At 36.8% G+C, this 23519-nt stretch overlaps 2 protein-coding genes across 3 annotated transcripts in view; one reads left to right on the top strand and one right to left on the bottom strand.

The window, feature by feature from the left end:
* LOC106077514 (uncharacterized) overlaps positions 1-4025 on the bottom strand; it is a 45716-nt gene extending 41691 nt beyond the window's left edge. Inside the window, exons 1-3 of the mRNA XM_056029683.1 lie at positions 3757-4025; positions 1572-1659; positions 182-388 (exon numbers count right to left, since the gene is read on the bottom strand). Coding sequence (XP_055885658.1) covers positions 182-388; positions 1572-1659 — 295 coding nt within the window. The 5' untranslated portion in view covers positions 3757-4025. The remainder of the gene's footprint in view (positions 1-181; positions 389-1571; positions 1660-3756) is intronic.
* Positions 4026-5957: 1932 nt separating this feature from the next.
* Positions 5958-23519, top strand: part of LOC106058780 (uncharacterized) — a 57988-nt gene continuing 40426 nt past the window's right edge. The window contains exons 1-10 of one of the 2 annotated variants that reach the window (XM_056029396.1): positions 5958-6300; positions 7112-7205; positions 8498-8707; positions 11576-11721; positions 12995-13103; positions 16144-16346; positions 20483-20605; positions 22311-22422; positions 23064-23239; positions 23381-23485. In XM_056029396.1, the coding sequence (XP_055885371.1) occupies positions 7112-7205; positions 8498-8707; positions 11576-11721; positions 12995-13103; positions 16144-16346; positions 20483-20605; positions 22311-22422; positions 23064-23239; positions 23381-23485 (1278 nt within the window). In that variant the 5' untranslated portion in view covers positions 5958-6300. The remainder of the gene's footprint in view (positions 6301-7111; positions 7206-8497; positions 8708-11575; positions 11722-12994; positions 13104-16143; positions 16347-20482; positions 20606-22310; positions 22423-23063; positions 23240-23380; positions 23486-23519) is intronic. The other variant, XM_056029397.1, reaches the window with a different exon arrangement.

Raw genomic sequence — 23519 nt, forward strand, 5'->3', positions numbered from 1 at the left:
AAGCATCAAGAAAATTTAAAGCTCTCATATTTCAAAAGAAATTTTATTTCACTTTTACACGAAACAGTAATAATAAAATAGAAATAAAGAAATTGCTCTTTCATTCCAGGGTTCATAATCTTCACTCTTTCGCATTTGATAATTATTTTTTTTATTAAGATAGAAGAAAAAAACGACTCACCGTCAAAATTGATTTCAAATATTTCACCAGACCTATAAGAGTAGATAACTTGTGTTTTGACTCCATTTTGAAAAGCGATTATGGCCCCTATATTGTTTTGGTAGTCCAGGTATTCCTGTGTCACCATGGAATAATTTTTATCTAAAATGTTAATCTCCACTGTGGCTTGGTAAGAGTCTGTCTGAAAAATCGATGGCATTGGGGGCGCTGGAAGATAAACAAAGCTGTGAAATTAGACAACACATATGAAACGCTTTCAAATAAAATAAAAATAAGGTTGTGAATTTATTTTGTAACACTCGGGTACATGCGAAACTCTTGGCTACCTAACCTTGTAAATTAATTTTAAAACAGGTAGTGGTATGGATTCTAGGACGACCCAGTGTCTTCAATTGTAAAAGTAAAGTCCCCCCCCCCCCCATCGTGATCTATGATGTAATCGTCATCTGTTTCTGTGGCCCACGTTTAAAGAGGGTCTCGTGTGACCAGCATGAGGAGGATGGCTGCCTGGTCGTGTGGTTTGCGCGCTGGACTGTCGTTCGGATTTATCGACGGGCGAGGGTTCAAACCGTGCCCGCTCCCATCCCCCGTCGTCCTGCGGGAGGTTTGGACTAGGAAGTAAACTATCTTCAACTCTGAAGGAACATCCGAAACATGTAAAACATTTTACAAACATTTTACAGCACAACGACCAGCCCCCTTTACTTTTCCCCAACTAATGTCAGATACCCATTAGAGCAGGGTAGACCCAGAAACGCCCTAAAGGACCCAGTTCGGAAGCCAAGCGCTCTAGCAGTCAGTCACCGCGCCTCCACAAGATGTTTAAACTTTAAAACTGCTGATCGTGAGAGTCTCTTCGTTGCTCTACCTTTCGTGGTCTCTCTATTTAAACATAAGATCCTATTACAGTATACACCCGGTTCGGAAGCCAAGTGCTTTACCACTCAGCCACCGCGCCTACAATCTCTAATTAAGACCTCGGGAAAAGTAGAAATTCGTTAGTTTCTGTCCATTTTGTGGACCTAAGATCGCCATCCCCTTTGGATAGCCTAAACGAATTTTTTTTTACTTCGTTTCAAATTGTCTTTGAAATTGCACATTGTTTGTTATCTGTTTATAAATGACCCAATGGCTGTCAGGCCGTGAGGGATGGGCTTGGACTGACGTCACGATGGCCTCGAATTCAAACCCGATCCGCTATCGAGGCGTTCGTCATAACAATAGGTCTCGAGGCTATCATACCCTGCCACCCCGCAGAAGAATTAGGTACGAAGTAATTAATGTCATTGTCATATATAAGGTAATTTTTTTTTCAAGCGTTTCTAAGTAGGTAATAGCACTTTTGACCCAACCATTATAAATATTGAGCTATAGCTATAAACCTACTAACCTGGTGTCACCGGAGTTGGTTTAGTGCAAGAAAAAATGTCAGCAGAAGTGAGAGTGAATAAGCCAACCATAACAAACAAACATGACATCTGGTAAAGAGAAAAAAATCAGTTTACATTTCTTGTATCTTCTTATCTTATATTTTACAGACGTTACTTCAAAAAGAAGATAATAACGTCCTGCGCATTTCATGTGTCAATCTAGTCATGCGTGATAATCAGTGACTTAAACTCTTCTAAGTCGTTGGCTTTCCTGGCTGATTCAGGTAACCCATTCCATTAAGAAGGCTGCCTGGTCGTGCGGTTTGCGCGCTGGACTGTCGTTCAGATTTATCCAGGGTCCAGGGTTCAAACCCTGCCCGCTCCCATCCCCCGTCGTCCTGCGGGAGGTTTGGACTAGGAAGTAAACTATCTTCAACACTGAAGGAACATCCGAAACATGTAAAACATTTTACAAACAAACATTCTCTAATGGCACTAGGGAAGAAGGTGTAATAGACCCACTAAACCAACATGAGCTTCAAGAAACACAATGATTTTATTAGTCTCTATTTATGTTCTTTACTCCAGCCACATGTTGTCTCTCAACTGACCTCCTTTTACACACAGTCCTGACACACTGCTGCTCACTCAACCATATACACTCAAGGTCCACTGGTCATTTCATACATAGGCACACACACTGCACTACCAGCCACGCAAAACACATACACTTACTATCACAGAAGGAGCTCTTTTTTCTAGCATATGGAAGAAGAATTGTGCCTTTATCTTTGTGTCTTTCACAGTATTTCATTAGGTTTTATTTTTCTATTTGTGAATTATGGTTTTGTGTTTTGTGTTTATTGTTATAAACCTGGTGGTGACACTGATTGGGAGAGGGGGGGGGGTAATGAGTGTAGACTGCCGACATAGTCTATTTAGATCTATACTTTCCATAACAAAGAGGCTTCGTTATTATTGGGGGGGGGGCGAATTGAAAGGTCCTTTGCTAGTTTGTGTTTCCAGTCACCTGATGAAGAATGTGATAAATCCTATTGTATGTCTGACTTTGATAGTATGAAACATCGTAAGCTACTGATTGATTATCAATTTCGATATGTTAAATATTATATTCCTATTGTTTCAAATACAGAAACATGTCCAATTTTTTATATTCTTAACGCTAATTGATACAGAAGAGAGCACCTGGATACAGACGGCTTTAGAATTAGCTGGAGATCACTCACAAAGGCCTCAGGACACACATTTGAGACCAAAAGAAAATCCACAGCCAAGGCCAAGGACAGACGTAGATGGCGAAAAGAAAATCTAATTAGACCATCGGCGGACAATGGATATGTCTGGGTTGGATGTGGCAAAATATGTAGGTCGCAGCTGGGGCTTCGTAGCCACATGAAATACTGTATTTCTCATTAAATATTTGGATTCCAATTCATGTCTTATTTATTTATAACTTAAATTGTATCCTTTGTATCTTTTCCTACATTACATTGTATACACATATGCTAATTTAGAGGGAGTTCTCAAACAAGTCATATCTTTTGCCACATCAGTCCTGTATGTTTTAAGGCTACCCGTATACATACATCTCGTTAATATAATTTGTAAGAAATTGATTATAATTAAGCAAAGAATGTCAGATAACAGAGGAGCGAAAATTGTAGACAGGCAAAAAAAAAGGCAGGCGACCGAAAGGCAGACCCCGAAAACGATGGATTGATGATGGATTGATGATGTGGAGGTATATCTACAACAGCTTGGGGTTAGGGCGTGGAGACGGAATTCTCAGGAGAGATCTAAATGGAGGGATGTGTTGAAGCAGGCCAGAGTCCTCCATGGACTGTAGCGCCACTGAGATGGATGGATGATGGATTATAATTAGGCAACAAATTAAGTTGGTGCTTTTTTATGTGACAAAGGAACTTAGCTTATCATTTCATAGTTTACAATTACGAAAGAATATAGTTTAGATAGCGGTGGTGTAATATAAATGATCCGTAAAGTGTGTCTTGAACCAAAACATATTCCCAAATCGGAAAGTGAGTGAGAAAGTGAATGTACTTCTCACTAACATAGTTGAAATATTCTTTGTTATGTATAATGAATGTAAGACGAACTTCCTAAAGGATGAATAAGATTATTAATAAAGCAGAGGTCAATTAGAATATATAGAAGTTATCTTACCTTGTTTGTTTGTTTTTCACGATTACCAAAAGGAAAATAAATTTTTGATACTAATTGTCTTTTTGTGAAATTATTCTAATTATTTTTGTACTGGTTTTGCATCACATCTTTGTTACTTAGTAACCATCCCAATAAACAAAAGACAAAGTGTTAGCTACACATAACACATAACAAAACAGCTGGAGACTATATCCTACACAGATGCACCCCTAGGGGGAAAAAGTGTTTTGATTTCACTAACTAAAACACATTAACACCAACACGCCTTCTCAGACACACATAAACATTCGTTAGTTATCTTTAGTTTTTTGTAATCTGTGTTATCTTCGATTCACGACATCTCTTTTTTTAACGAGTGCATTTTTTTTAGAGGCTCGAACGTTTCTGCTAGAGTATGAACTATCTTCATTTATCTTGAACAAAGACTGTGCTCAACAAAACACCTATCAGTTGGTCTGATAGCTTTCCAGTTTTAAAATATATATTGAATTGACAGCTACACATATTTCATGTTGAAATGTTTGCTTCTAATTCTTCATGTGGGAAAAACTAACGCGTTCACTGTGCACGGCACTATGAGAAGAGAAGAGAGAGACAAGAGAAACTTTAAAAAAAGAGAAACAAAAGGAAAAAGAAACTAAAGAAAAGAGAAACTAAAAATGTGAAACGAAAATCAAGAAAAAAAGACACTAGAAGTAAAAGAAATGGAAAGAAAAAGTAAAGAAAAACATTAAGGGCCAATAAAAGGAGATACTAAAAAAAGAAACTAAGAAGAAAGAAATTTAAAAAAATGAGAAACTAAAAAAAAAAAAAAAAGAAAGGAAAAACAAGCGAAGAGTAGAGATACTAAAAAAAAGAGAAACTAAAGAAAAGTGATACTAGAGAAAAGAGAAACTAGAGAAAGAGAAACTAGAGAAAACAGAAACTAGAGAAAGAGAAACTAGAGAAAACAGAAATTAGAGAAAAGAGAAACTAAAAAAAAGAGAAACTAAAAAAAGTGAAACTAGAGAAAAGAGAAACTAGAGAAAAGAGAAACTAGAGAAAGAGAAACTAAAGAAAACAGAAATTAGAGAAAAGAGAAACTAAAAATAAGAGAAACTAAAAAAAAGTGAAACTAGAGAAAAGAGAAACTAGAGAAAAGAGAAACTAGAGAAAAGAGAAACTAAAAAAAAGAGAAACTAAAAAAAAGTGAAACTAGAGAAAAGAGAAACTAGAGAAAAGAGAAACTAAAAAAAAGTGAAACTAGAGAAAAGAGAAAGTAGAGAAAAGATAAACTAAAGAAAAAGAAAAGAGAGAAAAGAGAAACTAGAGAAAACAGAAATTAGAGAAAAGAGAAACTAAAGAAAAGAGAAACTAACGAAAGAGAAACTAAAGAAAAGAGAAACTGAAGAGAGAAACTAAAAAAAGAGAAACTAAAAAAAAGAGAAACTAAAAAAGATAAGAAAAACTAAAGAAAAGAGAAACTGAAGAAAAGGGAAACTAAAGAAAAGAGAAACTGAAAAAAGAGAAACTAAAGAAAAGAGAAACTAAAGAAAACAGAAATTAGAGAAAAGAGAAACTAAAAAAGTAAAAAAAAAACTTGACAAAAGAGAAACTAAGTAAAAGAAAACGAAGTCATGAGATATGAGTTTCTGTGAAATCACTTTGTTTTCAGTATTTTCAATATGTGCGCTATTTCTTGATGTCTTTAGCACGTTCCCTTGACCTATTTACTTCAAGGTATATGGTACTGCATTCACTTTAGAAATTTAAAACAATTTATACATTCATATACCTACAAGATATCATTGTCATAAGGGTGTCTAGCGTTTGTGTGTGTGTGTGTGTGTGTTTGTGTGTCAGATTAAGGTGCCTTGTGTTAATGAACTTTTTAAAAGCTCACAAAAAGTCATCAACTGCTGACTGTAGTGGGTGGTGGTATGCGCGCGCACTTCAGCCCAAAAAATGTCAAATTGTATGACGATTTGGGTGATAGTGACGATAAGGCGCGTCCTGGTTTCACTACCTAAAAAAAAGTGATTGAACCTTCAATTTATTTATTTCTCTTTTACACATTATCCTTTTTAAACAGTCCATCTTTCACTGCTATTGTAGATGTTAACATTGAAAAAAAAAAGATTCAAATTATGTATATACGTAAATATTTAGTTTATTCTTGAACACATACATAACATCACCAAATATATCACTGGTATTTTAGACATTCAATCTATTATCTTCACAAGTTATTAGAACCAAAGATTTGAAAGCAGTCACTGATTACTGTGTGATAGCGATAGCTAGGGATGTGCCAGCTCCTGTAACACAGGTGGTAGAACAACAGTAGTGCGCGACATACTACACAGCCAGTTTTTTTTTACACATTTAATTGTGAAATTAAGAAAATATAAACAATATCTATATTCACTAGGATAGGTACGTGACTTTTTTTTTCCTACCAACTTTAAAGTCGACAAGAAAATGGAATAAAAAGGAACTGAATACGTTATTAAAATTACAAAAACTTTTATCGCAAAGCAGTGGTTTGTAATCTCACACTAAAAGGTAAACCTATTCAATATTACTATTATTCCTATTTCAAGTTAATTATATATTATTTTTAGTAGCCCTAACATACTAAAAAATTAAATTAAATTAGATATAGAATGTTTGTTTTAATGATATGTGTAAGTCCAACAATAGAAGCTTTAAAAAAAATAAACGAAGATCTTTTCGCTGTAAATAAGGGTTGATCACTAGGATGCCTCAGTATTGTTCTAGGTTTTTTTTTATCAGGGGAAGACTGTTTTTTACACGAGATGTCATAAAACTCCTGAGTCCATCCAGTTTCATCTATTATCATTATTGTCATAATCTACTACATAAGTCATAAGCTACAATCCTGCTACATACGTGATTTGCTACATAAGTTTTAAGCTACTACGTAAGTCATAAGAAGGTGCGGTAAAGTGCTTGGCTTCAGAGCCGGGATACCGCGGTTCGAATCCTGGTGAAGACTGGAATTTTCAATTTCGCGATCTTTGGACGCCTCTGGGTCCACTTAAGTTAAGATGGTTGGTCGCTGTGCTGGCCACATGACTCCTTCGTTAACCGTAGGCCACACAAACGGATGACCTTTACATCGTCTGCACTAAAGAACACAAGGTCTGAAAAGGGAACTTTACTTAACTTTACATAAATCATACCCTACAATCCTGCTACATAAGTCATTAGCTACAATTAACGGAACTGTGGGATATACTACGTCATCTACCCTATTCAGGTCTCCATATGATATGTCATTTTAATTTTGAAAGACCTTTGCTTTATGTTTTTTTTTTATTGTTTTTTTTTTTGGTTTTGTTTTGTTTTGCAGATGACGCTTTTAGTTCAAGTTTTTATATTGATCATTTCACTGAGTAGAATTAAATCAGATTTTTGTGACAATACAGCCACTAGCAGTCCTAATGGTAGGTCCATACAACACTTTTATTACTGCCTTGTTATGTAGGCTAGCTGGTCCGGGGGTATAGGTTCCGAACTGTGGTCACGATGGTCCTGAGTTTGAACCCACCCTGCTACCATCCTCAAGGCGTCCACGAGGAGTCTTAGGCTTGGACGTAATCCCATTCCAGAAGGAACGCCATCTTTCCTATTAAGGTCTCTAAACGAAATGTCATTTTAATTTTGAAAGACCTTGGCTTTAATGTTTTTTTGCAATGTTGTTTGTGGATTTTCACGATAAACGAAAAAAATTCGAGGACGTTGTTTCAAAGTTGTCAGCTAAATAGAAGACATTGAGTAGCTCACTGAGAATCTTAGAAACTTTTAATTCTGCTGTGCCAAAAAGGGCACAAACATTACCATATGACATTTAAAACCATACAGTATCAACATTTCCTTCATTCTATATATCGGATAAACCAAAAAGAAAATAGCCATTTATAGTTTTTCACTCTAAATAAATATCTTTAATTTTACAAATCTTATATTTTAGATTACAGTCGTTACTTCAAAAAAGAAGATAATTACGTCCTAAGCATTTCATGCGTCAATCTAGTCATGCATGTTAATTAATGATTTAAACTCTGTAAGGTCGTTGATTTTCTTGGCTGATTCAGGCAACCCATTCCATTTTCTAATGGCACCAGGAAAGAAGGATCACTTGTACAAATTTGTCCAAGCATAAGGAATAAGAAATGTGTATATATGTGCTTTTCAATTTTTGTTTGTTTGTTTTTTTCTATTTGTAAATAGATGCGTGGTCGAGAGGCTACGTACGCTTGAACTTGGCATGGATACCTATGAAGGTGAATCAAGGTTCAACAACCGACTCGATTACTGAAGACAGCACCGAAAAACCTTCTCCCAGATACCCTCTCCCCCAACAGCTCCAGAATTGAGCTTGGACAATAGCGCTGAGCATGCTAGAAGCATGATAGTAGCGCTATACAAAAGCTATAATTTATTTAATTATGACTCGGTGTTTATTTTTTTCTTAGCTTTTCTTATAATTTACAGACGTACCTCCACAGAGAAAAAAATGTTCCCTCAGGGATCGTGTGTGCCATTTATGTTAATAAGAAGTCGATATTTTATGTTTTCAAGCCATTGGTGCCCCTGACTTATCTTATAATATACAGATGCATGCAACATGTCCAATGATTTAGTGTAAATAAGGAAAGTGACTCTTGCATTTATTTAACATTACATAGTAAGACAGTTATTCTATAGAGATCCTAGCAATACTATCATTCCTCAGCCCCTCAGATGCCTGGCTCAATACAAGATACGAACTCATACCAGGCACGAGTTGAAGTGAACATACTAGACAAGAACTATTCTATGGTTGTTGACGAGTACTTGGACTATCCAGGCAACAGGGGTCTTCTGAAGGCCTACCGCAATGGGAAAAACTACCAGCTTCTCTATTCCTACGCTACTGGCGAGGTGTTTCATATGTCTTTAGACGGTAAGAATGTTTTGATTGGTGAGAATGCCATGTTAGTCACAACATCTGATTGAACAAACACATTACAAGTAGCTATTATTGGTAGTCTGATTTAACAAACACATTACAAGTAGCTATTATTGGTAGTCTGACTTAACAAACACTTTACAAGTAGCTATTATTGGTAGTCTGATTTAACAAACTCATTACAAGTATCCTATTATGGGTAGTCATCTAATCTAGAATTTTAACAATAATGTAAATAAGCATTCATTTAAGTCTTAGGGACCTACTACAATACACTGTTATCGTGTTTTCCCTGCCTTGCTAGTTCTGGTAGGCACAACTTTTCTTTTTTATTAATCTTATTATTCCAAAAGGAATATCAATAACCAGAAGGTTATCACGTGTGTTTGTGACAGGCCAGAGAACTTCGTAATGGCCATGATCCAAAGGACCACTAAATAGCAGGGTTAGGGAGGGACGTTGACCCGGATTGCAAACTCGAGGAGGGTCATGCGGGCGTTCTCGGAAGTGAATAGCGATAGTAGCGGGAAGTATTTGAGACAACGCTACTATTTCAGCCACGCCCAATAATTCTCCTATTAGCCGTGGAAAAAGAATACGAAAAGTGTAACCTGTTATCACATATCTCGGGTCTAGTACAACTAAGATATTTTGATGATTGAAACCGCAGCAGTTAAATTTTGCCAAAAAAAAAAAAAAAAACGGCCAATATATATTTTTTAAGCCCACGTATAAAATCGTTTTCATTCGTAGTTGCTTCCGTTTTTACTTTTTGTGTGTACATTTCAAGAGCTCTCACTAGCGCAGGGGTTCTCAGCCTGTGGGTCGCGACCCCCTTGGGGGTCGATTGACGATTTGCCAGGGGTCGCCAAAGACCATCGAAAAAATGGATTGTTTTTGTCTATTCTCCTATTGCTGTACGTATTTGCGTGGGGGGGGGGGGGGTCGCGGCAGAGTGGGGGATTGTAAAAAAAGGGGTCGACGAGAATAAAAGGTTGAGAACCGCTGCACTAGCGCAACACTAGCTTTTGTAGACTGAAATAGAAACAATCATTTTTTGGGTCAAACCGACATTAGTTGAATACGTATTTTAGTGTGTACAAATGTACAAAAACAAAATGAAATGTAGGTAAAGTTTTATTATTTTGTGTGTAATTGATGGATTTAAAAAAAAAAAAGATAATAGAATTCTTGGGTGAAAGGGGGGTTACAGGCCAGATATAGAAGTGAGTATGTTGGGGGGAGGGGGCGTCGTAAAGCGGAAGATCCGAATGTAACTTTTTATTTATACTAGACTTACTAGAGCACATGTTCGAAAATGGGGATTGTTGAAATGCAGTCAGTTTTATTGCGACAATTAGGCGTATCCTATTTGTAGACTATGAGGCCTTTCATTACTTGTTTTACGACTCATGATTGCAATTTATTTATTATTTTACCTAGGCTAAAAAAAAAATAATGGTAAGGCTAGTCTTCGAGTCCGAAGATAAGGAAGGAATGCAGTATTTCCCGTGGCTGCGCAGCCCCGGCTGTGACCTACATGTTTTGCTAATCCCAGGGCAAGCATAACCATTGTCCGCAGGTGGTCGATTTAGATTTTCTTTTCGCCGTCTGCGTTTGTCCTCTGCAGCGGATTTTCTTTTGGTCTCAAGTGTGTATCCCGCGGCCCTCTTGAGTGACCTCCAGCTGTCTCGTTCTGAGGCCGCATACAACCAGGTGCTCTCTTCGATGTCAGCCAAGGAAAGTTGACACCTAAGCTGGTATTTGAAGCGTTTTCGTGGGGCGCCTCTGTTACGTCAACCACCTTTAAGCTCACCAAAAAAGACTGCCTTTGGCATACGTTCGTCTCCCATACGAGATACGTAATCTGTCCAGCGTAACTGTCGGACCATAAGAAGTCCCTCTATACTGTTCATACCGGCGTTCACAAGGACATCGCTGTTTGTAGATTTAAGAATAGAGCCATTGATAATCCGGTAAGAAGAATGCGCCCTACTTAGTATTATGTTTACCGCTTTGTTATGAGAAAAGTAGCTACTGGTTAAAAATATCTCATTACACAAGTCTTGTTTTAATTAGTAATAAAAAGATGTAGACCTAATCATTTTTTTTCGAGCAATGCCTTACATTAGACTTATCTTATATTATATAATACAGACATTATCTTTTTATATCTTTTAGTCCTCGTCCGTATTCTTTAATCCTTCTCATATTTCAATTAACTCTTTCTCTCCGTAATTATTTTTCCACGTTTTGAAGGAATTCTTCATTTTGCTCATTACTATTTCACTACCCTGTTATGATTGGGCTTCATAAGCTTTGTTGTTTGTTATCAGAAAATGTTTTATTTGGTCTAGAATTAAACGGAAATGCATGATCTTTTTATATAATTCAAAGTCAAGTTTAAAAAATTAAACATTAATTTAATTTAATAAGGTCAAAATCAACGATGGTATCGTCGATTAGGAGAGAAAGAGTTAATACTGACTTAGATCTACGTCCATTACCACTAAGTCAAAAAAAAAATAATAATAATAATAAGATCTAGATCTTCATACAAAGGGATGCCATGATGATAAACTATAACTATTTACACATTGGCGTAGCTAGGGTGGGGGGAGGAGGTAAAAATTGAAAATCCTTCGGGCCCGCACTTGAAGGGGGGGGGGAGGGGGCCAAATGAGTGTCAGAATTTTTTTTTAAATTAAATATTGCTCCTTTACGCCATTATCTCATGTCATGATGTTGAATGTCAAAATGCAGAAGCCCCTAAAGTAGTCAAGCCCCACCCCTTGGCCCCCAAACCCCTAGCTACGCCACTGTTCAAGTTATTTCAACAATAATTGTCGCTTATATGTACAGATCAGACTTGTAAAGTGATGAACATATCCGATGACCCAACCAGCTTTATATTTGGGCCAGTGCATTTCGATCAAACTCAAGGCGCTCCTCAGACCAAAATTTTTGGCAGCGCTGCGGCACTGAGGTTTGCTGCCGGTTTGTCAGACGTAAGTTAAAACCACAGGAAAAAAAATCGGATTTACAATTAAATAACATTATTTCAATAAAAGAGTTTTAGTTTATTTATTTTTTTCAACCATTTACCATGTTTAAGTGGATTTTACAATTATTGTACATTGTTTTAATTTCATCATTTTTAAAATCATTTTCATGTTTGTATTAAAATGTTCTTAACTTTATTAATAACGTTAATTTATTGTGTGTATGTCTAAGAGGGCAGTGAACATTTTCTGATTCAAATTCTTAAATATTTTAGATGGTAATGAAAGTTTGAATAAGGCTAGAACAGTGTTAAACAGTTTCCGTAATGTGTAAAGGACTTTAAAGTCTAAGAAAGAAAAACATGTTCAGTTAATGTAAAGTCTATTTCTTATTTAATAAATTATAATTTAATATATGTAGTAAGTTAGTAACCATAGACAAAATGACGTACTCAATCACAATTAAAATAGAATAAATATTCGTTTTACATTTGTGTAACGATATTGGGAAATATATGGAGACTGTTGTTGGGGAGGGGGGTGACACCCTGAGCCTACCGCACCAGGTGTCACCCATCCTAGTGACGCCACTGCAGAGAAGATAACTTGTTCTCTCCCCCCCCCCTTTTTTTTCTGAGTCTCGCTCTCTGTCGCCGCGAAAGTTACGTGGGGTAACTCTGGTCCGACTTTCATAAATAAAAGAGTTATCTTTCCATGACTTTTTAATCGAGGGTTAGAGAGTCGGCGTGCGTGCGTCTTGCCCTGCATGGTTGGGCGACGTAGAGAACTATCTATGCAGATAGAAACAAAAAACAAAAAAAGATCGGCTTATTTCGTCGACGTATCGTTCCCTAAATAAAAATTATTGAGCGTATAGATGTGAACTAAGTTTAGCAGTATAGACATCCTCGGGGGATTGATCATTTGGGTTACACCTGCCGCATTCTCATCCCACAGATTGATTGTTTCTTATCTACCATCTCTCATCAGCTCCGTCTTTTTGCACTCTGCTAAAGGAAAGCACCAGGCTGAGTTCTTATCTGCAACATCTTTCATCTCATATGTTGATAAAGAACTAGCTTCAAGTCCCTTAGGTTGACTGGTTGACTTAAAATCTTAACAAATATTCTTTTGAGTTTTATCTTCTTATAAAATTTGGCGCATCATGAAAAGCAATACAACAGTAGACAGTGGGTCCACCAAAAGGACAAAAATATTTATTATATTCTTCTACAGTATAGTTTATATAGACCATCAGTACAACAATCTCTGTTTTTAGGTTTACAATGGTACAGGTACTGTGAGGGGAATACCTGCAGACATTTGGACTACTTGCATGAGTTGGCCTAATGTTCGAGGGCTTTTAAAGGCGACGTTTTATTTTAGCCGTAAGTATGGCGTTTCATTAAAACTCATTTGTTATAATTTCACTCAAAAAAAAAAAAACAAAAAAAAAACTTGACATTGAGCTTTTTAAAATGATATTCAGTTACATAATTAACATAATGGGGCGTAAGTGGTAAAGCACTTGACTTCCTAACCGAAGAGTCTCGGATTCGAATCTCTTAGAAGACTTGGATTTTGAATTTTGGGAATTTTCCCTTTAACTAACACCAACTACAAGCTTTAAATATTTAATTTCATACTCTCTTTTAACAAAATTTTAAAAACATGATCTTTAGTGTAGGTATAGATTTGTTTGTTAGCAAGGACCTAAATTTACAAGGTAACTAGGAATACACTTACCATATCTCTTATATGTGTGTAGGTGGATTGATGAGTTTTTTTCTGCTCTAACGTTCGGCTCTTTTAAATGCGTTACTAGTGTAGTGCATGGGCGTAGCCAGGGGGGGGGTTCTTGGGGTTCAAACCCCCCCCCCCCGAAATGAACCCCCCCGCATGGGGGGGGGGACGGAATTAAGTGACTGATTTTTGCTTTCATTTTCTTATCTTATCTTATATAATACAGACGTTACTTCAAAAAAGAAGATGATTACGTCCTACGCGTCATGCATTTAGTCATGCATATTAACCAATGACTTAAATTCTGCCAAGTCACTGGTTTTCCTGGCTAGCTCAGGCAACCCATTCCATGCTCTAATAGCACTAGGGAAGAAGGAGTATTTGTACAAATTTGTCCTAGCATATGGGACGAGGAATGTGCCTTTATCTTTGTGTCTTTCAGAGTATTTTATTAAATTTTGTTTTTGTGTTTGAAGATTAATTTTGTTTATTTTAGGTGAGATTTTAATACTAAATCATCACTTACCACAGAACAGCCGAGGCAGTTTTGAGTTAAAACCCCTCTACCAGGGGGTTTTTAAGTTTAAATCCCCCTACTAGGGGGTTTTGAGATTTTAAAAACCCCTATCAGGGGGTTTTGAGATACAAATCCTTCTACCAGGGGGCTTTGAGTTTAAAACCCCCTACAGGGGTTTTTGAATTTTAAACCTCTTACCAGAGGTTTTTGCAGTTAAATACCCCTCTTCTATAAAACAAAACAAAAAAAAATGCAAACAACAATCCCCAAATTCCAACAGCACAGTTGAGGAAGATTTTGATTTTAAAACCCCATCCAAAATTTACGATAACCCCATCTTCAATAAAAAAAAAAAGCAAATTACACACTCAAAATTCTATGAGCGTAGCCAAAGGGGTTTTGAGTTTAACCCCCCCCCCCTTTTCCAGTTGGGGTTTGAAGCTAACAGTACCTCTTCAATATAAAAAAAAGCAAATTGCACACTATAAAATCTATGAGCGTAGCCAAAGGGGTTTTGAGTTTAAATCCTCCTCCTCCAGATGGCTTTTTCTTTAAAGTTTAAAACCCCTCCAGATGGTTTTGAGTTTAAAATTCCCCTACAGAGCGTTTAGAGTTGAAAACCTCTCTCTTCAATATCATTTTAAAGCAAACTACAGTCACCAAATTCTATGATCGTAGCTAAATGGGGTTTTGAATTAAAAACAAAACAAAACAAAAACCCAGAGATCTGATTTGACGAAAAAACTTTCCTTTCCGATATAAAATCTAAAACGAAATACAGGCATGTAATTCCAAGAGCGTAGTCAAGAAAGGTTACAAATTTCTACCAGTGGCTTGGGCTCCATTAATTAAGTGTGAATAGTCTTCTGCAGAAATTGAAAATCATTAAATGTGTCTCAACAAAGATGGCTAAGACAGATTTTAGGAGTCAGTCATAGAGATCGGGTCTAAATCAAAGAAATCATATGCCGAACTGGGAGTCGAATCCTTAGTAAGGTTGTGACAGAGCGTAGCATGAGGTTTTGCGGGACATGTTTTCCGAATTACGCAAAATAAGAGTTGCGTAAACAGCTTCCCGGAAAATGCGCCGAACGGCGCGAGAGGGTTTAAGTCAGTAAGAATAGCACATTAGGTTTTTGAAATAAAACTTTTTAATAGCAAGATAGTGCACTGTAGATACCTCAGAATATGCATTTTGTTGGCTTTCAATACCAGAAATAGCGCTGGGGGAGCGCTCCGAACTCCCCCTGACCCCCTTGCTAGCAAGGGCTGGGAGTCTACAATAAACAATAAACGTCTTCCGAAAGGGTCAGAATGTAATAAAGATTAATTATGTACACACACACACACATATATATATATATATATATATAATGTTTTTATATATATATATAATGTTTTTTTGCGGGGGGGGGGGGGGGTCGGGGGGGGGAATCCCCCCCCCCTAAACCCTCCCCCCAAAAAAATCCTGGCTACGCCCATGACATGGTGTAGTGTCATGGTTTTATGTTTGTTTTTTTCTAACTTTATAGATCTAGTTTGTCATGGCGAAGTATATTAATGGTTTAAAAAGTTGAGCCTAATTACACTATAAGATGCAATTCTGATCAGTTTCCAATAGAGAAATATTAGAAGTTGTTTTGTTTTGCTAGGATGTGTTTTTTTTTTCAGAATTGTAAATTTAACTGAAAATTAGGCGTTATTAGGAAACGGGAACATCTTTAGTAAAATTTAGAAAGCCTTCAAGATAGAAGACTCAAAAGTAAAGTAGCAATTATACATAAAAAACTGAACCATAATCTTCAAACACAAAAACAAAATTTAATAAAATATGCAGAAAGACACAAAGATAAAAGAACATTCCTCTTTCCATATGCTTTCCATTAGTACAAATGCTCCTTCTTCCCTAGTGCTATTAGAGCATGGAATGATATGCCTGAGCCAGCCAGGAAAACCAGTGACTTGGCAGAATTTAGGTCATTATGATGAGTAGGAAGCAATCATCTTTATTTTTAAAGTAAAGTCTGAATTGTATAAGATAAAAAAAGGAAACTGAAGTTTTGATTTTATGGTTGATAAAATGCTGAATAGAATAATATCAATATAAGTAATAACACGTAGGATTGGTTCATACATGTGAGAAATGTCATTATGCCTTTTTTACAAAGAACTAGGCTGGACTTCATCGTCGCCACTTCAACAGGTGCCCCTGAGGATTGAAATAGAAGGTTATACCACTTCTTTGGGCATTGGAGTCACTGCTGGTCCTGGCGTCCCAACGATTTCCCCGAATTCTCCTCGGCACTTCCATCACATGTATGACTTCATCAATTACCTCCCATACATCGATGCGGACCCTTCAATATTTGAGGTATACTACTTTTATGTGTGTTTCTTTTAGATAATAAATCTACCAACATCGCTATTCGCTGTGGCTGAGTGGTAAAGCTGGGCTTCATAGCCGAGGGTTCCAGGGCTCGAATCGTAGTGCAGACAGTGATTTTTAATTTCGGGATCTTTAGGGGGCGGCTCTAGGTCAACCCAGATCTAATGGGTATCTCACATTAGTTGGGAAAAGCAAAGGCGATTGATCATATGAGACCCTCGTTAACCGTTGGCCTTAGAAACAGATGACCTGTCACCTTTGTATCATTGCATCTGCAAGGTATTGTTGTAACTCTTGGGTAGGCACTCAACGTAAAGGCAGGCAACTCAACACAGTTTAACAGGAGATAATATAATAATAGTTGTGTTTATTCACTAGGGTAAACACATAACATCCTTCAGCTTCCTTGGAGTCTTATTACTAACTATACCAGTTCGTTGCTACTTAACCCGAATGTGGACCAACGACAGCCTTCCCCGCTTCGCTCCAGGTCCCTTCTACAACCTTCAGGCAGCACAAAAGCTGGCCTCTTAGTTTCCCAAACATTCAGACTCTTCACAATCCCTGATGCACTGTTATTCTCTCTCCCTAGTGTCTTCCTGTTTACATTCACTAGTGCGCTAGTGCGCACCTCAAGCACTGGTGCAAGGCAGGGTTACAACAGTATGTTCCATGGTCTGAAAGGGGAGATGCTTTTTATTTAAGCTCTTCATTTTAGGTTGTTATTTTTGGTTTCAATGACTCTTTTTGTCCCCTTTCGGTGGGGTGCTCTTTAGCCTCCTTTTTTTTTTTTATATAGATCTATATTTAAAAAAACAATTTCTAATATTAAGCACACATTCATAAGGGCATCCGAAGGGGGGTTCCGGTTTTGATTCTCGTTGAAGACTGATTTTTTTTATTTTTGTATTTTAAGGGCGCCCTTAAGTTTACATAAGCCTAATGAGTGACATACGTAGGGGGGCTGTGCTGTATCAGATGACCTATGCATTATCTGGATTAATCGTATGATCTGAAGGGTGGGATGGTCTAATCAAGTCTAATGCTGAATTCTGATATTTATTCTCACGTGAAATGACTTTTTTTTTTTATTACGGCCGCAATTTTCCAAAATCACCATAGCTCAATTTTAAAAAATATATGAATTACAAATTGTTGTAACTAACTATTGGTTTTGAAATTGAAAAAAAAAACAACAACAACAAATTGTTCTAAGTAATTTTTTTCAATTTTAAACAAACGCAAAATTCTTAGAGTATTTGAAATGAAAAATCGGAAAATGAAGGGAGATAATTTTGAAGGGTGACAATAGGGAGAACTAGAAGTGAGGTTTATTCACTAGAAAAAGACAGTACGAAGTCATCTAGATCCAATGAATTGTATGGTTTAAAATATCAACAGCGTGTTTTTTGTTTTTATTGTTTGTTTTTTTGTTTTTGTGCGTATTCATTATGATCATATTGTTGTAAACCTGGTGGTGACACAGATGGGGGTAGTGCTGTGTGTTTTTAGCCTACCCAAATCGCCGCAGGACGAGCGGTCAACCGCGACCAGTGACAGTACACGCCAGTTCGGCAAGGACCAGTGTCGTAAATATTACACACGCAAGTCACGGCGAAAGTGATCAACTGGAGTGGTCAAGAAGGTTCGAGGCCAGTAGAGACACTATATAAGAGCGAGTGTGTCAGAATCACTTCACTTCACGTTACCTCACAATGTGACCAGTACGAGGCGAGAACCAGCACGGTGTGTGAAGTCAGGCGGAGCAAGACTAGGTTTTTGTAAAGACATTTTTAATGTTGTTGCCAATTGCGATGTATTTGAACTTAAACTGACTGATACTTTGGAGCCCTGAGTTGTGAGGTTCTTTAAGTTCGTTGTGTCGTGTGGTGCAGTTAGAAGAGAGCCTGAATAGTAGGAGAGACGTAACAACTGTTGTCAAGAAGTGGGATCGGATCTACTATGGTTCGTCTGAAACTGATGAACGAACTTGAATTGAAAGAACTGAGGCGAGAACTCCGTGATCGAGGGCTGAAGGCGACGGAAAGAAGGCAACCTTGCAAGCACGCCTTAGAGAAGAACTAACTGAAGAAGGTGAAGATCCGGACACCTACCTGTTCGAGTTAGAACCCGATGTAGTGGAACTATTGATCACCTTTAAAGAACAGATGTTGGCTGACTTTCAAAACGTGTTGAAGTGTGACTTACAGAAAGAGACCTGTACCAGAGTAGACCAGATGTACACTTCAGTGAAAGAAGTGACGAGCCCCGAGCTGAACGCTTTGAACGAGGTGGTAGAAACCCCGTGCTACGAAATACGCATCTACGATGGCCATGCTAGTGAAGATGGTGCTTCCTGTGACTCTAATAGCAAGCCGTACGAAAGTAGCTCCCATGAGAAGAAATGTGGTGATTGCTGCGATGTCCTCAGCGAGTACAAACCTGATGAAGCTGTTAAAGAACATTTGCATGATGAAAGCTACCGGCGAGGTTTGAAACCTGCAGATGTCTGTCTAGAGGTCAAGACCAACGAGATAAGCCCTGGTGATGATTATGAACACCCACCGAAACCTGATGACGCAGTAGAGAGACCCTTGCAAATAGAAAGTAATAGAAAAGGTCTCAATCCAATAGACGATTGGTCCGCTGCTGAGACAAGTCGAATGAAGCCTGATGCGCAGCCTGATGCCGAAGGTGAGGGACCTTTGCATGTGGAGAGTTACCAACCTGCCCCACAAGCATGTCCTCCATGCTAGTCTGAAGATGACTTGTCCCATAATTTCCCCTACAGTGAACCTGAAACCCATCCCAAAAGTCATTGCCAAGTGACTAGCAGTGTAAATATTTTGACAAAGTACAAACAAAATGTCTTGTATAACTTTTGGCTGTGTTAACTATAGGATTGCTCATTGCTGTATGTTACGAGCTTGAATGATTTTTAGCCTTTTCTGATCATATTTCCTAAGATTTAGGAAAATACGAATTTGCTCCTCAAAATACACATTTCCATTTTGGCATGTGGGCATCTCTGGTATTGTCCCACAGCACACATTTGATCTGACAGGAAACAAACGTCACAGGTTCAAAGTGAGGTTAGGGCAACATTTTTTCCCGCTGCCATGAAGTGCTAGTAAAATATTTTCTTCTCTGCCTTAATTTACGAATTAACTAGCGTAGGCTAGATAGGTCTATATTGTAATAACTTAAGGGAGGCAACTCAACGAGATATATGAGTTTATTTACAAGAGAACATGACAAACACATAGGACATCTGCCTTGAGCACAGCATCTTCGTATCGGTTCTAGAGTTGGGCGGAAATCGTTCTCCCTTCCCATGTAAACATCCTTCCTAGTCTAGTTTCTGGCAGTGCGCACTTCCTGCGCTATCTTGAATGGCAGTGCGCATGGCAGAGTTTTAACAATATATATTCCTAGTTAATTCCATTTCTTTTCAATTCTCGTTGAATACAGTCTGGGAATTCCAATCCACAACATTCGTGCTAAGCTTTTTTTTTTTATAGTTTTTAAGAAGAGTTCTTGTCAGTTAAAAAAAAAAGGACACTCGGTCTAGAATCTATACCACAGAATAGTAGAATAATACGACAAACACGGAATAGAATCTAGAATAGTTATCTAGAAAAACATGTGGTTTTAGGAATCGAAGACAATAGCATGAATATGCGCCGTAATGTTAATATGTTCACGCTAGGATGGCTGCCTAGTCGTGCAGTTTGCGCGCTGGACTGTCTCTCTGACTTATCGAAGGTCCCCCATTCCCCCGTCGTCCAGCGGGAGGTATGGACTAGGAAGTAAATATCTTCAAATCTGAATGAACATCCGAAACATGGAAAACATTATTCAAGTATTTAGATCTGGGCAATTTATTGTTATGTTCACGCTAGATCTATATGATTCATTTTATAAATTAGGCCTACTAACAGAAAATCAGACTCACACAAAATTCTCAATCCTTTACTTTTATCAAATAAAAAAAAAGTATTAGATCTAGAATAGTAGCCTACTAGATCTAGATCTAGGGATAGATTTGACTAGATATATGTATTTAGATTCTATTTATTTTTAGATTTTCTCACTTTTGTACTTTTTTCTTTTCCTTTCAGACACCACCTGGCATAGTGTGTAGAAAAAGAGTAAACACACACCCTCTTCCGCAATTCAAAAATTCGTTCACTTACAGAACAGAAATTGTTGACTCAAATAGCGAGCTAATAACACATTACGCTGTAAGTAGATATATATATATGTGATTGACTGTATTATGTATATATCTATATAAATATAGATGGTCTAGGTCTAATCTAGAGTAGCTTATAAATCCTCCAAAAGGATATTAATATATTATTATAATAGAGATCTAGATCAAGGGTTGGCAACTTTTTTTTTTCATCACACGGGCCACATATTCACATAAAAAAAAAAAAAAGAAATGGGGGGCTGCATGTAAATCTAGATCTATGTATTGTAGATATTGATATAGAGCTAGATCTATATATATTAAAATATGTTCTTAAAACTTAGAAAAATATGCAAGCTAACTCAACTAACTGTATATAAAATGTCTTTTGATTCACATTTATACTGTATCTTCTTATCTGGTACGTTACTTCAAAATATATTATAATTTACATTTCATTTTTTTACACCCCCATTTGAGGAATTACAAGAGCAATAATTTTAAGACTATTTTTTTAAATTTTGTCGTTGACATTTTACTTCACAACATTTCACCACAAATGTACAATTGTACTTAATGTGAAGTATTTAACTGTTTACACTCATGCATAATGTTGCAGAACTGTGGAACTAGCTTACTAGTTGTTATCCTCTTGACTGCTTTCAAGTTACAGCTGTAATAGGTTTCATAACTGAAATAATTGAGTCAATAATGTGTTTGATATTCAATGTAGCTTTGTGCAAACTTTCCCGAAGAGTTAATGTTTGTGATATTGTTGTTAAATTGATTAAAAACCCTGTTTTTCTCAGTCAAATCACAGGCTTTGTCGGTTGTTACACTTGCCATCTTGTTCCAAGCCAACCCAACACTTTCAACATAGTTCTTTATACCATTGAATAAATACTGGCCTAAGCCTGTGTCATTGACTGAATGTTTAGAAATATTGCCAATAAGAATAACCTTTCACTTTAAACGTTTTAGAATGACATGTATAGAGACAATGTTTCTTTAGCCTCTTTATTATAGAATCAGAAGTTTCAATAATTTATATACATATTTAAAATGTATTATTTTTCATATATTTGCATGACTGTAATATGCCCACCCCTGATCTAGAAATATATAAATAGTTAAATAAAGTGTTCTTCTTATATTATACAACTATACAAATCATTATTTGAGTCTCTCATAAGAGTGTGATATTGCTCCACTGTTAGACTTTAAGATGCTTCCCAACGTAAAAAGACTAAACTATGGCAGTGATCAAACCTCCTAGATAATTGGAGGCCCTAGGCAAAGTGAATGTTGGAGCCCCAATTGAAATAGAAAAATGAAAAATAAATAGAGAAAAAATTAAATTATGCAATTTATTTAAAACCTAGTCAGGCTAATGTATTTAAACAATAACATTGGGCACAAGTTTAGCTATTTCTTCTTCCTATTAAATTTTTCTGAGTCCTGTGCGAGATTGGAGACCCTAGGCGGCTGCCTACTTTGACTATCCCTAAGGTCAACCCTGCTCCTAGACGATGACCTTCACAACCACCCAGGTCAACCCCATATATAGGCCGTTTGTGACATTGCCCAGATATATTTCAGACTGTGTCTTGCCAAAGTATGGATCTAGAGCTAAACTAAACCTCAGACTGTCAAGTCACAGCATGGATCTAGATCTAGATCTATACTCTGAAAATATCTGTTATTTCATATTTTAAAAGTTTTTTTGTTTGTTTGTTTTTTCTCTTGATTTCTAGGTTTGGTATAATGGAGATCTCAAGATGGTCAGAGAAGATAAACGAACAGTAAACCCAGATCCTGTTTTAAATACCAAAGATGCTATAACTGAAATTCATGATTTTGAAACAGGTAATTTAGGAAAATTGACTATATCTCTATATCAAAATCTGATTATCTTTTGGATGTGTATTAATATAATTGTTTTGAACATTATCAATAATATGAGGGCATTGTCTTTGATTCTGAAGATTAAAGATAAATGCAGTATTTCACATGACTATCTAGCACTAGTTGGGACCTGCATACTTTGCCCCATCCGATGCAGACAAAACCGTGGTACACTGGGGTCCATTTTAGGATGGCTGCCTAATAATGCGGTTTGCGTTCAGACTAATTGATGGTCTCAGGCTCAAACCCAGCCCATTCCTATCTTCCATTGTCCTGCGGGAGGTTTGGACTAGGGAGTAAATTGTCTTCCACCCTGAAGGAACATCTGAAACATGGAAAAGATTTCAAATTTTTTAAAGTTATCTTTTCATTGTATAGAAAAATACAGATATGAATGAGAAGTGACTGGGGGTTATATGCTTCTGGGATTTTAAAATTTTTTTTTTCACTAGATCAGACCCTGTCAGCCACCATCTCGCCATCTTGGGGAGCTTTGCTCTAGGGCTTAAAGATCTTCATTTTTGAAAAAATGTCTAAAGTTGAAAACAAACATAAGTAATATATATGTATATATATTTTTCTATCTCTATTTTGGTTAACAGGAGTGCGATATGTTATGGACCAGGAAGGAGGTTGTGCCATTCGCCCTGTAGACACACAAGCCACCGATTCTAAAGAGGATATAGCCAGATTTAAATTTAACCAGTCACTTGTTGTAGATATTAGGGATCCCAACAGTTTTTTTAGTTTCAATGATAACTATAAATATGTTGGTCAGGTATTGTGTTTTATTTAGTTCTTTGATATATAAATATATTCTTTTCTCTCTTTATAAAATAATGAAAAACTTAGAAGATAGATAAATATCATTAAGTGCACCCCTAATGCCTGTTTATTTACATTGTTTCACTCTATGAAGCGGACAGTACGAGGTTTAGAGTGTGATGTCTACAATGCTATAATTCCAAATTTTCCAGTTAGCGGCACATTTGTCAATGCTACTTTTGAATATTTATTTCTAGGAGTAAGTATAACTGTGTTTGATTATACGACTCTAA

This window comes from Biomphalaria glabrata, chromosome 5 (assembly GCF_947242115.1).
Source record: "Biomphalaria glabrata chromosome 5, xgBioGlab47.1, whole genome shotgun sequence".
NCBI classification, from domain to species: domain Eukaryota; kingdom Metazoa; phylum Mollusca; class Gastropoda; family Planorbidae; genus Biomphalaria; species Biomphalaria glabrata.